Source organism: Brachypodium distachyon, chromosome 3, assembly GCF_000005505.3.
Source record: "Brachypodium distachyon strain Bd21 chromosome 3, Brachypodium_distachyon_v3.0, whole genome shotgun sequence".
Lineage (NCBI taxonomy): Eukaryota > Viridiplantae > Streptophyta > Magnoliopsida > Poales > Poaceae > Brachypodium > Brachypodium distachyon.
Genome location: NC_016133.3, coordinates 9182603 through 9193924, shown reverse-complemented (window position 1 = coordinate 9193924; position 11322 = coordinate 9182603). Strand labels below are relative to the sequence as shown.

The 11322-nt window shown below is 43.1% G+C and overlaps 2 protein-coding genes across 4 annotated transcripts; both read left to right on the top strand.

Moving 5' to 3' along the window:
- The first annotated feature begins 303 nt into the window (after nt 1–303).
- On the top strand, nt 304–1495 carry LOC104583996. Its single transcript, XM_014900715.2, has 2 exons — nt 304–1154; nt 1281–1495. The coding sequence occupies exons 1-2, from the start codon at nt 612–614 to the stop codon at nt 1335–1337; spliced, it is 600 nt and encodes a 199-aa protein (XP_014756201.1). The 5' UTR covers nt 304–611; the 3' UTR covers nt 1338–1495.
- A 4976-nt stretch (nt 1496–6471) lies between these two features.
- Nucleotides 6472–11305, top strand: LOC100844789 (motile sperm domain-containing protein 2). 3 transcript variants are annotated; one of them, XR_001406587.2, is made up of 7 exons: nt 6472–7015; nt 7178–7330; nt 7658–7804; nt 9721–9873; nt 10362–10484; nt 10563–10708; nt 10923–11305. XR_001406587.2 is itself a non-coding variant. In XM_003572829.4 (6 exons), exons 1-6 carry the CDS (start codon nt 6899–6901, stop codon nt 10638–10640), a joined length of 771 nt encoding a protein of 256 aa, XP_003572877.1. In that variant the 5' UTR covers nt 6472–6898; the 3' UTR covers nt 10641–11305. The 3 variants fall into 3 exon arrangements, 1 of the variants encoding a protein (XP_003572877.1); XR_731299.3 differs by having other exon boundaries at nt 10862–11305; XM_003572829.4 differs by having other exon boundaries at nt 10563–11305.
- Nucleotides 11306–11322: the final 17 nt, after the last annotated feature.

The window sequence follows — 11322 nt, the reverse complement described above, 5'->3', positions numbered from 1 at the left end:
ACAAATAACGACTTGTTACGCAGGAATTTTCAGGTAGATAAAATAGAAACAGTAACAGGTTTGTGCACGCCATTTCGTCATTTCAGCAAACCTATGGTCCACCACAAAATCAGAAAATTACAACGACGCTGTATGACATTCCATTCCGTGCAAATGCTGGCAAAGTTGGGAAACACATATGCGTTCCATGCAAGGAAGGCACAAAGACATTGGATAGATGCAACCAACCAAAGACGGCCGTGAAACACGGATAGGCCACGCTACAAGCAGGGTCTCACAAGTCACTTATTTTACGAGCAACAAGCAATGCTTGCCTTACTCCGTTCACGAAGCAATTCTATCCACCGAAACCCACATTTCCTTATTCTTTAGCATAGCGTGAGATATATACTCCGATGCAAGGAAGAAAAGGAAAGCCCACATCACAAAAATAGATTTTTGAGGAAAACCCAGATGACTAAAGCTTCCTTCCTTTAACTTCCCCAGCTGGCTCACTCCATCTTCTTAAGTTGAGTACACCATAAAGAATCAATACGAGCTATCAGAAGTTTGCTTACGTTCTTGCGTTGATCTATCCATCTTAACTCAGAACCCAATTCTTCCTTCTTCCCATGGGACTCTGTGCATCTATGTTGCAACGGAAGCCGAAGAAGCGGTACCCCGAGCCGAGGCGGGGTATTTCCAAAGCGCTGTTCGTCGTCAGAGGCGACCGCCGGCCGGCGAAGCCAGAGCAGGCGCCAGTGTTCCGGGCACAGGAGGACTCTTCAGGCCGGTCGCAGCTCCAGAAAACTGGCATCAGATCAACAGCACATGAGAGTGTCTGGCACCAAGGCAGCACAGGCGCCCTCGACAAGAGGTTCTGCGGTCAGCTGATGCCCCGGCTGCCATGTGGGTGTACCAGATCAACTGCGGCAGTTGAGCCGGATGTGCCAACGCCCATGCTGCCCAAGACGCCGGCGCCGGCAAACCGAGGCACGATGCCGGACCGGACGCCGATGACGCCGTCGTCGACGCCCATGACGCCGATGAGGCCTGTGTGGCAGCGGAGGATACTGATGGGGATGCGATGCGAGCTGCCGCGGTTCAGCGGGCTCATACTGTACGACGAGCACGGCCGGCCCCTCCATATCGGCACGCCGGCCAGAAGAAACCAGGTAAGCAGTCGGTCAGAGTAAGCATGTCTCAACTCTCAACTCTCAACTCTGAACAGATATTTTTCCTGGTTTTGCTTCCGAACAAGATCGTTCAAATTTACGTTTTGACATACGTTTTTCATTCAGGGGAAAAAGAAGACTACCAGGACTTCTGCGACTACAACTCTTAGGGAACTCCTATAGGTAATTGCAACTGGTAGATAGAAAGGCCAATGTGAAATGCTTCCCCGAGGAACACTCTGTTGTAAAGCACGGAATATTCTGTTGTAAAGCAGCACCATTTGTCATAGATATGTCATGCATTCCCTTCTTTCTAAAGGAACTCGACAGAACTTGACCAACTGGGCCATGGCCCGCCCAGGTTTTTTGCAAAAAATATATCTCTACCACTAATCAGAGGCCCAGCCCAGCAGATGCTCATTGCATTGTCCAGCCTGCTCCGGTGCTTGCCTACGCTGCTGCCTGCCTGCCTGTGGTCGCCTGTACTTCGCCATTAGCCAGGCCCTCGAGGACAAAGGACGGAAGCCAGCCGCCAAGGCCGCACCGCACGCCGCCGATGCTCGCCCCACCACCTTGCCCCGGCTCACCGCGCCCGCGTGGTGCTCTGCTACCGCCGCGCACGCCCCACACCCCGCCGCTGCTCGCCCCACGGACCTGCGCAGCCATGCGCCCGCCGCCGCGTGGCTGCTGCTTCTCCGCCGCACGCCGCCGTTGCTTGCCCCGCAGGCTGCCACTGCCCGCTGCCCTCCTCTTCCCCAATTTTTCTATCCCGGCCGTCGCATGAAAAGAAAATATCTGTGTTCTTCTTTACCCTGGCCCGCCCATAATTTTTTTCTAAGCTCCGCCGCTGCAAAAAACACATGACTCTCACTGGCATTGCAAGGACAGAAAATCAGATCCATCACTTGTGTCTGGCATTTCATCGAACATGTGAAAAACAAGTACCGTGCAGCACCGGTAAAGATCAGATTGTGGACGGACCAGGCTGGTGCACTGGTGCCTCGGCCATTTCGGCTTCACTTGTAAACTGATTGAGATAAGAAAAACCAAGAGACAGGGGAGATTGGAGAGAAAGACCCATCCAGACCAAATTATGGAATCTTGACAAATGAACAGGAAGGAAAATGCAAAACTAGAAAAGGATGGTGAAAACAAAATACATCTCTTTCTTCATACGGAGTAGAATAGTACTATCACTAAAGCAGTACAACAACTTATTTAAACTACGACCTCAACAAAAAAAACTTATTTAAACTACTCCCTCCGGTTAATTTTACTTGTCACATTAGCTTTGGGGAAAGTCAAACTTCAAAAAAATTGACCAATCATTACTCAAATTATATGCATGGGTTGTATACAAAGGTTTTACCAGTAAATTAATAGTTCAAATTAATTGAATATATGATGCTAATTTTAGATACTAACACATGCATATAATTTCACTAATTGTTGATCAAACAATATGAGGTTCGACTTCTTGAAAAGCTAATGTGACATCTAAAAATAACCGGATGGAGTAATATACACAACATTACTTAGAGAACAGAGACGGAGAGGGGGACGACAAGGAAGAATAGGTCCTGAGCTACAGGTAGCTTTTTTTTTTTAGAAAAGCTACGGGTAGCTCGGTATCTAGTACGCACGTCGCTCGGGATATGGGCCAGTGGGCCTAAGGATGTGGAAAAAGGTTTGGCTTTTCAACAGAAAATAGGAAATACAGAGGCTTTGGCCCATCTGACGTACTTGTTAACAGTGACAAATACTGGGCCAATGAGGCGGCACATATGGGCCGGTACATGTTAGGAGCTTATTGATTTGTAATGCACCTAGCTTGTATAAATTCATGTCAACATCTGTTCATATGTGCCATTTTCTATTCATCCTAACGGTTCATCTAGGAACTTGCTGGAAGGCTTCTGTTGTTACCTGTTGGGATTTGAATCACGGTCAGATATTTGTTACAGATTCACAGAAATTAGATTTCGAATGATTCACAGATTTTAGCATGCGAAATTTTCGTACTTTGGTGTAATAGATTTGCAAATTTGGTGAATAGATAATTTCTGTAGGTGTGGGCGTTAGTCAACATCTGGATTTGAATCTGTTTTTGTTCTTACCGTGTTGAAGATCTGGATTGAAATAAAGATCTTGATTAATTTTTTATCCCTGTTCAAGATCTGAAGCAGTGCCCATGATCCAATGTTTGCCTGTTCAATATCTTAAACAGCTACCCATGATCCAATTTTTGACCTGTTCAAGATCGTCCAAAAATTAATTTTCTTAGCATATTCTGGGTACTCATATTCAAGATAAATGTTCAGCTTAAGCAGGTGCTCACATATTTTGGTTTGTGCGTGGTGTGCTACTTTATTCTTAACTGCACATGATACACATGATTATAAAACTTGATTTTTTAGAGTGCTGATAGCTTAATAACATCTCTTTTGCTGCACATATAATCAAACGGGAAATTTCTTACTAGTCGCTTTTATTTAATTCTGATGGTACCAAGAAAGGTTGACAGAAATGTTGGTTTGAAAGATTGATTGACAAAAATGTTTGTTTGAAAGATTGATCGACAGAAATGTTTGTTTGAAAGATTGACATAAAGTTTGATTAATTTTCGATATCTGACAGAACTGTTTGTTTGAAAAGATTGACACGAAAACTGACTGAAATGTTTGTTCATATGGGTTAACATAAAATTTGGTTAAAATGTTATTGGAAATTTTGGGACGATTGGGAAATTCGTCATGCGCACCGCAGAAATAGAATAATTAAACCAGGACCTTAGATGAATTTTTTAAGTGCCACTTTAGATATTCTTCGTGTCATTCTAATTTTTCCTACATGTGCCATTTAATTTTTCTAATTAGACCTGGTTCCTAGATGGATTTTTTTCCAATTTGCTACTCCCTCTGTTCCTAAATACTTGTCTTGATTTTAGTGCAAAGTTGCACTAAATACAAGTTGCGATAAAACCACGACAAGTATTTAGAAACGGAGGGAGCATAAGTCAATGTAAACCTGTGTTAATTTTCCCCAACATGTGCTCCTTAATTGATAATTTTCTAGATTGTGTAGATTTGGTTCGTCATTCTCATATGAAACTATGATTGGGGACAACAGAAAAAAAAAGTTCCTACGCAAAAAAAAAGTGGGGGCATACAAAATATTTCTTGTGCAAAAAAAAACAATCTTGTGCGAAAACAAAATCACCCTGGTCGGTCCATGTTTGTCACTACAACCTTACCGATTTAAATAGTTAGGTCCGATCAGAACATTTGGATGGCACTTTTGTAAATATCGTGTTGGTCCAGGATTCTGCTCGTGTCCAAGTGTAAAACATGGGCCTGAACAAGAGTTGATTGTACCGTTGGAGGTGAATACAGAACTTATACTTGCTGGGCTGCTGGGAATACAACGAGGTGGGGCCCAAAAGGATGCCATCTCGATGGGGCGGACGCGGCTGGGATAAAGAGCGACCTGGCGCTCGGGCTCTAATCGGAATTTCCGTTCAACTCTCTGCTACCACACCAGTCACACTGCCATCTTTCAGCGTCCCGATGGCATGGAGTTTTCTCACCGTGATCTCCACCGGTTGGGTGGTGCATGCCCACCAGATCCTTCCCGCTCCCGACGTCGATAAGGGTCCCTCGGCGCATGGTGGCCGCGAAGCGCACCATTCGCGTGGTCACCCCCTGGTCAGCGCCGGCGACGACCATACACCGCACCGTTTCAGACGTGCTGAGCAGCACCACGATGGTACACGCCTTGTTCACCGGCCGGACCGCCACCACAATGCCGAAGGTCAGCACGTCCTTGCCCACAGTTGCATTATCCAGCTCTCCAACTTCAACCCACGGCCGCCAGCAAAGCCTCTCCAGTGGGACGATGCCGTACACGGACGCGTACGGGTCCTGCAGGCTGCAGTGCAGTCTCTTGGTACGCCCCCTGCTCCTGGTGTGCTTCTTGGTGACGCCAGTGGCCGACGTGGTCTGCTGCTGCTCCTTACACTGTTTCTTAGTGAAATTGTTTAAACAGAGCTAAGAAGATGAGCTAAAAACATGGGAAGGGCCTACCTGTCCAGCCCTCGAAATTTCCACTGCATGTACATCACCGCCACCACATCGGCCACCAAAGATCTGTATAGATATAGCTGATTGAAAATATGTGCATAGGGTAAAATAACAAAACTACAAATGACACCTAATGTTGTGTCTTTTGAAATTGGTGGAGATGCCTCAAAGATGTAACAATGGGACATGGAACAGTAGAATTTTACAAACATAAATGCTAGATGTGGGTGTCAAAATTAGGTCGATGATACGTTGTCTGGACTTTTATAACGAACGAAAAATGAAACAGGTGGTTGCGCGGAAGGAGAGTTTTACTTGTCACGACGAAACCAAGGGATCCTCGATGAATTTGATTTTTTTTTTGTTCTTTCAAGTTAAAATATATAAATCCTCAACTACATCCCTGATGCTGAACCATTTTTTTGACATAAATCTGTAGATATAGACCTAATCAAGAAATGGAAGAATAAATCTGTATGCTACTTGTACATGTGCCGCTTGCTGCTTGTAAATTTGCCAATGTCTTCTGGTGGACAAAATATAACCCCCCCTCTTTTGGGATTCTAATTTGGAAGACTAGCAAAAAATTTGGACGGCTCCTCTAGTTAGCTGGGGGAGAGCGGCCTCTCAGGAAATCCCGTCCTGTAAGCTGAAAAGAAGAGGTCAATAGAAACGTATCTGCGGGGGCTTCCTTATAGTCATGCCTTCCAAAAAATTGAGAACATGGGTCCTGTATTGTCCTCCCTATTTTGCCAATCATGTGTATAAATTTCATGATACTATATGAACTTAAGCAAGCATCACGAGTTTGGTATGAGCATGTTAGAGATTTTCTACTCAATGATGGGTTTGAATTTGAAAAGTCGATTCCACCCCCATTCACTAAAATGGTTAAAGAAGATGGTGTATTTGTATGTCAAATATATGTCGATGATATTCTTTTTGGTGCAACTGACAATTGTCATAATGAAGAGTTCGGCAAATTGATGACCAACAGGTTTAAGACATCAATGATGAGACGTCTAAGTTTTTACTTGGAGTTCAAGCGAAACAACTAAAAGAAGGAACCTTCGTCTCTCGAGTTCAATAAAAAACCAAGCAAAAAAAACTCATATGGCAACAAATGGCGGTCAACTTGCTCTTGGATAGGAGATAAAAACAACATTCAGTTAACAAAAAGTAGCAGCAAAATTCAGTTAGCATTTAACGTACAAACGAGTGCAAACTAGGAGTAGCAGTTAGCAGGCTAGCAGCCCCAATCTCTCGCGGGTCTCGCCATCTCTCTTTGTGTGTCTCGCTCTATCTTCTTCTCCATCTCTCTGTTCAGCCCCAATCACCACAGTGAAGTCCAGCCCCTCTTCTTCCGCTGCCCTCTCTCCTCCCCTTCTCTCCACGACCAGCTGCTCCCTTCCTGTCCACGACGGACCCACCGCCGCTCCCTTCCCTCTCCCTCCTCTGCAGCTTTCCTCTCATCGCCGCCGCCGACAAGTACCGGCACGTAAGCGCCTACGCGGCAAGTACCGGCTCTGCTCACCGCATCTCTTGCTTGCTCCGTCCACCTTATCCGGCAAGCGCAGCGCCGGCTCGAGTCTTCCGATCCATCGTAGCACGTCTCTGCGGCCGCAAATCAGGGAGACAAAGGGGGGACGAAAGGGAAAAGGGGCGATGGCCGCCGCATGCTCTTTCCGTTCCATCGTCCGAGCTCCTCCGCTTCCGCGATGTCCCTCGAGGAGAGCAGTGCGCTGCTGTAGCGCCACTCCTGGCGCCGCCTCCACCTCCAAGGTTAGCACAACGGGGCCACTTATTCAGCTCTCAGTTTGAAGATTTCTTCGAGTCCTTTTTTTGCGGAACAATACTAATTCGTCATGGAAGTAGCAGCGGCTACCCACCGAGTGCGTAGGTGGGGACTCATATTGTCTCGCATTGGTTGTTCCATGGGTGTAGCTCGTCTTCGAGGTTAAGGAAAGGTTGGAAAAGGAGCATCCGGGACTCCCGACGGGCAGAAGCGGGAGGGATGATGACGAGATGATTCTCTGGTTCTTGAAGGACAGGAAATTCAACATCGATGAAGCCATCTCAAAGCTGACCAAAGCCATTGTATCCTCCAACTACGTTCAGCTGAGAAATAGTAGCCCTTTTGTTTCTGTTTCTTACAAACAATCCTCATGTGTTTCATAGTATTTGTGTAGGCTAAAAATTCTAGACTACGTTGTTTATAAGTTTTCTGTGTAAAGCCTGATCTTTTTGTCCTTGTAGTCTCTTGCTTTCTCAAATCAATGTCTGCTAACAATATTATGAATATAAGGAACTTCAAAATAAACTGGATTTTTTCCTACATGATTTTTTATATTGTAGCCATTAATTTGTTATGATTGTGAATTGTTTTTTATCACGTACCTTAAGTTTTCCTTTCATCTGCTTTAGAAATGGCGTCAAGATTTTCGTATATCAGAATTATCAGAAGAATCGGTGAAAGGGTTGTACCAAACTGGCAAGGCATATGTGCATGATTCTTTTGACATCTATGACAGACCTGTGCTAGTAGTGGTGGCAGCCAAACATTTCCCTTCTGTAAGTTTCTTATGTTCTGAATCTTGAGGCATGGTTTTGAAGAAGTGAGTTTTCTTTTTTTTACCTTAATCCTAGTACACACATCTTCGAAGCATGAAAACACCAAATGGGACAAACTAATGCTACGCAAATATATGACTTGTGATAGACCACATAGAACTTAAAATGGCATACTTGTTGGCTCTGTTTTATCATGACAATGTCTTGTGTGATTTATATGTGTTTCGTCCTCATATAGCACACTGGCCAGCTCACATGTACAGGCAACATAATTTTTCAAAATAATATCATGGAAGAAAGTTATGATCTCAAATACATATTTAATATTATTTGAGAGAATAAATTTTCTCGGATATATTGGAGAATCTATTTCAGAAGTGTTCCTTTTCTTTGAGCTGTAGAAATAATAGGAATAACTTATTTTTTAACTGCAAGATATATAAATCACAAATTGATCTGTATTGTATGCATTACAGTGTTTCTATCTGGTTTGACCATCTCGACCATACTCATCAACCTCCCCGATACAACAACTTTAATTTGCTTGTAAACATCATACTATCATTCGTTTACTAGTTTTACTTGATTTAACCATCCAATAGAAAATTCCTGAATACATCGGAGCAAGAAGCATTTTACCATCTGTAACATGAGACATACTGTCATGCATGTAAAGAGGATGCACAAATATATCTGTTACAAGATATATCATTAAGTCCCTAATATTCATACCTTCAAAGTAGAAAAACGATCTAGGCATGAAATCAACAGTGAGAATTAGCAGGGGAGAACAAGCAGGGGAAGATGCGGGTTGTGCCAGACTGAGAGGAATGAGGCCATGTGAGGCGTCTGATGTCGGGAAGCAGATGGCTCGTTGGGTTGAGCTTGTAGAGGAGGACAACAGTGGCAGCGATGTGAGGCAGCAATTTTGGGTATTGAACTTTTGGGCAGCAGGTCAATAAGAGATAGGAGAGAAATAGATTGAGCATAAGCCCCTGCTGATCCTAGGTCAAGCCGGACCTAGGGTAGCAGCCGTCCATCCATCTAGGGATGCTAACCCATTTTAGCTGTCCTAGGTTTTTGCAAAGCTAACGAAAATGCTTAGTGTGGTTGTTAGGCTAATCAACATAGTCCATTTCACCATAGCTTTTGTCTCTCCTATAGAATTTTTTATACACCTGGCACACGCTTCAGTACTTGGTTTAAAAAAATCGGATCAAAAAATAAATTTTTGTTTAGTTACCCAAAAGGAAAACTCAATTTTTTTTGAGGAACCCAGCATTAAAGGAATTTGTGCTGTCCAGGTAAATTAAAAGAAAAATCATGCCTTTGAGATGTTCGGTAGTTTGTAATACAGAAAAGAGTGAAATTCATGTCGATTCCTTTTTACATGTTTGAACTTGGGCTCATGGGGGTGTTTGCAGCCTAAACAATAAACATGCCACTGTTCACTATTTAGTCTCATTGCATTGGAACTGCTTAATATGTGGCTCATATTTCATTGAACATCAGTAGCCATCCAAGTCCTGCTGTACCTAGGTCCAGAAAAACGTGTCTCATAGATTGAGAGGTGGCGGCGGTTCGTGGCTGGTCAGGAGGATGGCGGCAGTGGCCATCGTGGACTTGACAGTCGCATGGCCGCATTTGAGAGGATCAGATGGATTCCTTTTAATTCTTTGATACAGTAGTTTAGGGTACGGTACAGGAGGGTAATATTCTCAGAACTTCAGATGCATAAGTACACTGAAGATTGAATGGCTGTGATTCTTCCATGTTATTATGAATAAACGGTAGGATATTTTGCTTTTTTGTGGGATTTCCTAGCTGGTACTCTCTTTTATGGTTAACCTAACATGTACTTCGGAGGTGTATATAATAGATATATGACTGATAGGTGTGCAATTTTACTATTGCAGAAACATGATCCTGTTGAAAATGAGAAGCTATGTGCCTTTTTGGTCGAGAAGGCTTTAAATAGACTCCCTGCGGGAAAAGAAAATATACTTGGAATTTTCGATCTTCGAGGCTTCCGTGTAGAAAATGGCGATCTCCAATTCTTAAAGTTTTTGGTAAGCTCAACCATTTTCTTAATTGATGTCATAATTTCCCCTAATTGTGTCAGAGATAGTAGACATAAACAAAGCATACCAGATGAGAGTGATGTGCTGTTGACGATTATGCATACATTTTTCACTAGTTCTGTCAAACAGAAAATGGATGTTTTTTCCTTTGAATATTTTAATCTGCAACAGTACATAAGATGTTTTTTTTTTGTGGGGCAACAGTACATAAGATGTCAAACAATGTGATGCTGAATCATGTCATTTGTGCACGTACACGCAAAGTCACCTTGAGGCTCATTACTTCATGTAAGACGTAAATTAATGTGCTCGTGTAGTTTGCCAGCATGAGTTTGTCCTAATGGGATCTCACATGGATTTCCTTTACATTGTGGAACATATTTACTGGCTGCTGCACCTTTGAGTACTTGCTGTTACACATATAACTCTTGTTCTCTATTTTCTGTAAATGTATGTTAATTTCCTGAGATTTCCAGATTGATGTGTTCTACTATTACTATCCAAAGCGTCTTGGCCAAGTTCTTTTTGTGGATGCACCATTTGTGTTTCAACCAATGTGGCAGCTTGTTAAACCTCTGTTGAAACAATACGCCTCCCTGGTCAGTACAGTTTCTCTCAAGATATCTCACTAAATGATTTTGCATCTAATATTTACTTATTGTGCTGTTGTTTATAAGGTGAGATTTTGTGATGCGGAGACCGTGAGAAAAGAGTACTTCACAAAAGAAACTGTCCCTCCTGATTTCCGCTGTTAGGTGTCATGAATACTTTTTGGTATACCTGGTTTTGACACTCAATGGCTGCTGGCTGGATTCAGTGTAAGGTCAGTTCAGCTGATTTCCCCTGATTCTGCCGTACTTCCGTTGGTATTTTTTCTTTAGCAGTATAAAAATCCAAGCACCGAACTGCTCAGAATTATGAATAGTCCATGTCAAGGGTGATACAGATTACATAATGCTAGCTACTATTGCAACAGCGCAACTGTGGTGTCCGAGAGAACTATAATCTTCTTCGCTGTGTTCCTTTTGGGATGTTAGATGCTAGTTAAGATCAGTCAAAGGAAGGCGGAGTTCATGACCATTTTGAGATCCCTTGCTGGGGCAAGTGCTGGATGGGAGAAGAAAGTTTTACCTGCAGGTGTTGAAGAACGATTTGGAGATCCGATCCCATCATCAGACCGCTGCTTGTTGCAGTTTATTTGGACAGCTGTCTTTCTAAGGTATTTAAGTGTAATTGGTTTGAGGATGATCAATTCAATATAACTTGATGGCTTTTATTCTTAATAGGATGACCAGGAATGTGTTTTTTCCTTTCATTCTGACATTCTGTTATTAGATTTTAGTTTAAAAAAGATGACCACCACTCTGTGGATTTCAGACGACAAAGTACTATTCCCAGATACTTCAAATAATTTTGTTTGGAATAAAATGCACCCGA

Coding starts and splice junctions, on each gene's coding strand:
- LOC104583996 (XM_014900715.2), top strand. CDS start 612: ATGGGACTCTGTGCATCTATGTTGCAACGGAAGCCGAAGAAGCGGTAC. Junction 1,155..1,280: donor CGCCGGCCAGAAGAAACCAG/GTAAGCAGTCGG, acceptor TTTTTCATTCAG/GGGAAAAAGAAGACTACCAG.
- LOC100844789 (XM_003572829.4), top strand. CDS start 6,899: ATGGCCGCCGCATGCTCTTTCCGTTCCATCGTCCGAGCTCCTCCGCTT. Junction 7,805..9,720: donor CAGCCAAACATTTCCCTTCT/GTAAGTTTCTTA, acceptor TTACTATTGCAG/AAACATGATCCTGTTGAAAA. Junction 10,485..10,562: donor TGAAACAATACGCCTCCCTG/GTCAGTACAGTT, acceptor GTTGTTTATAAG/GTGAGATTTTGTGATGCGGA.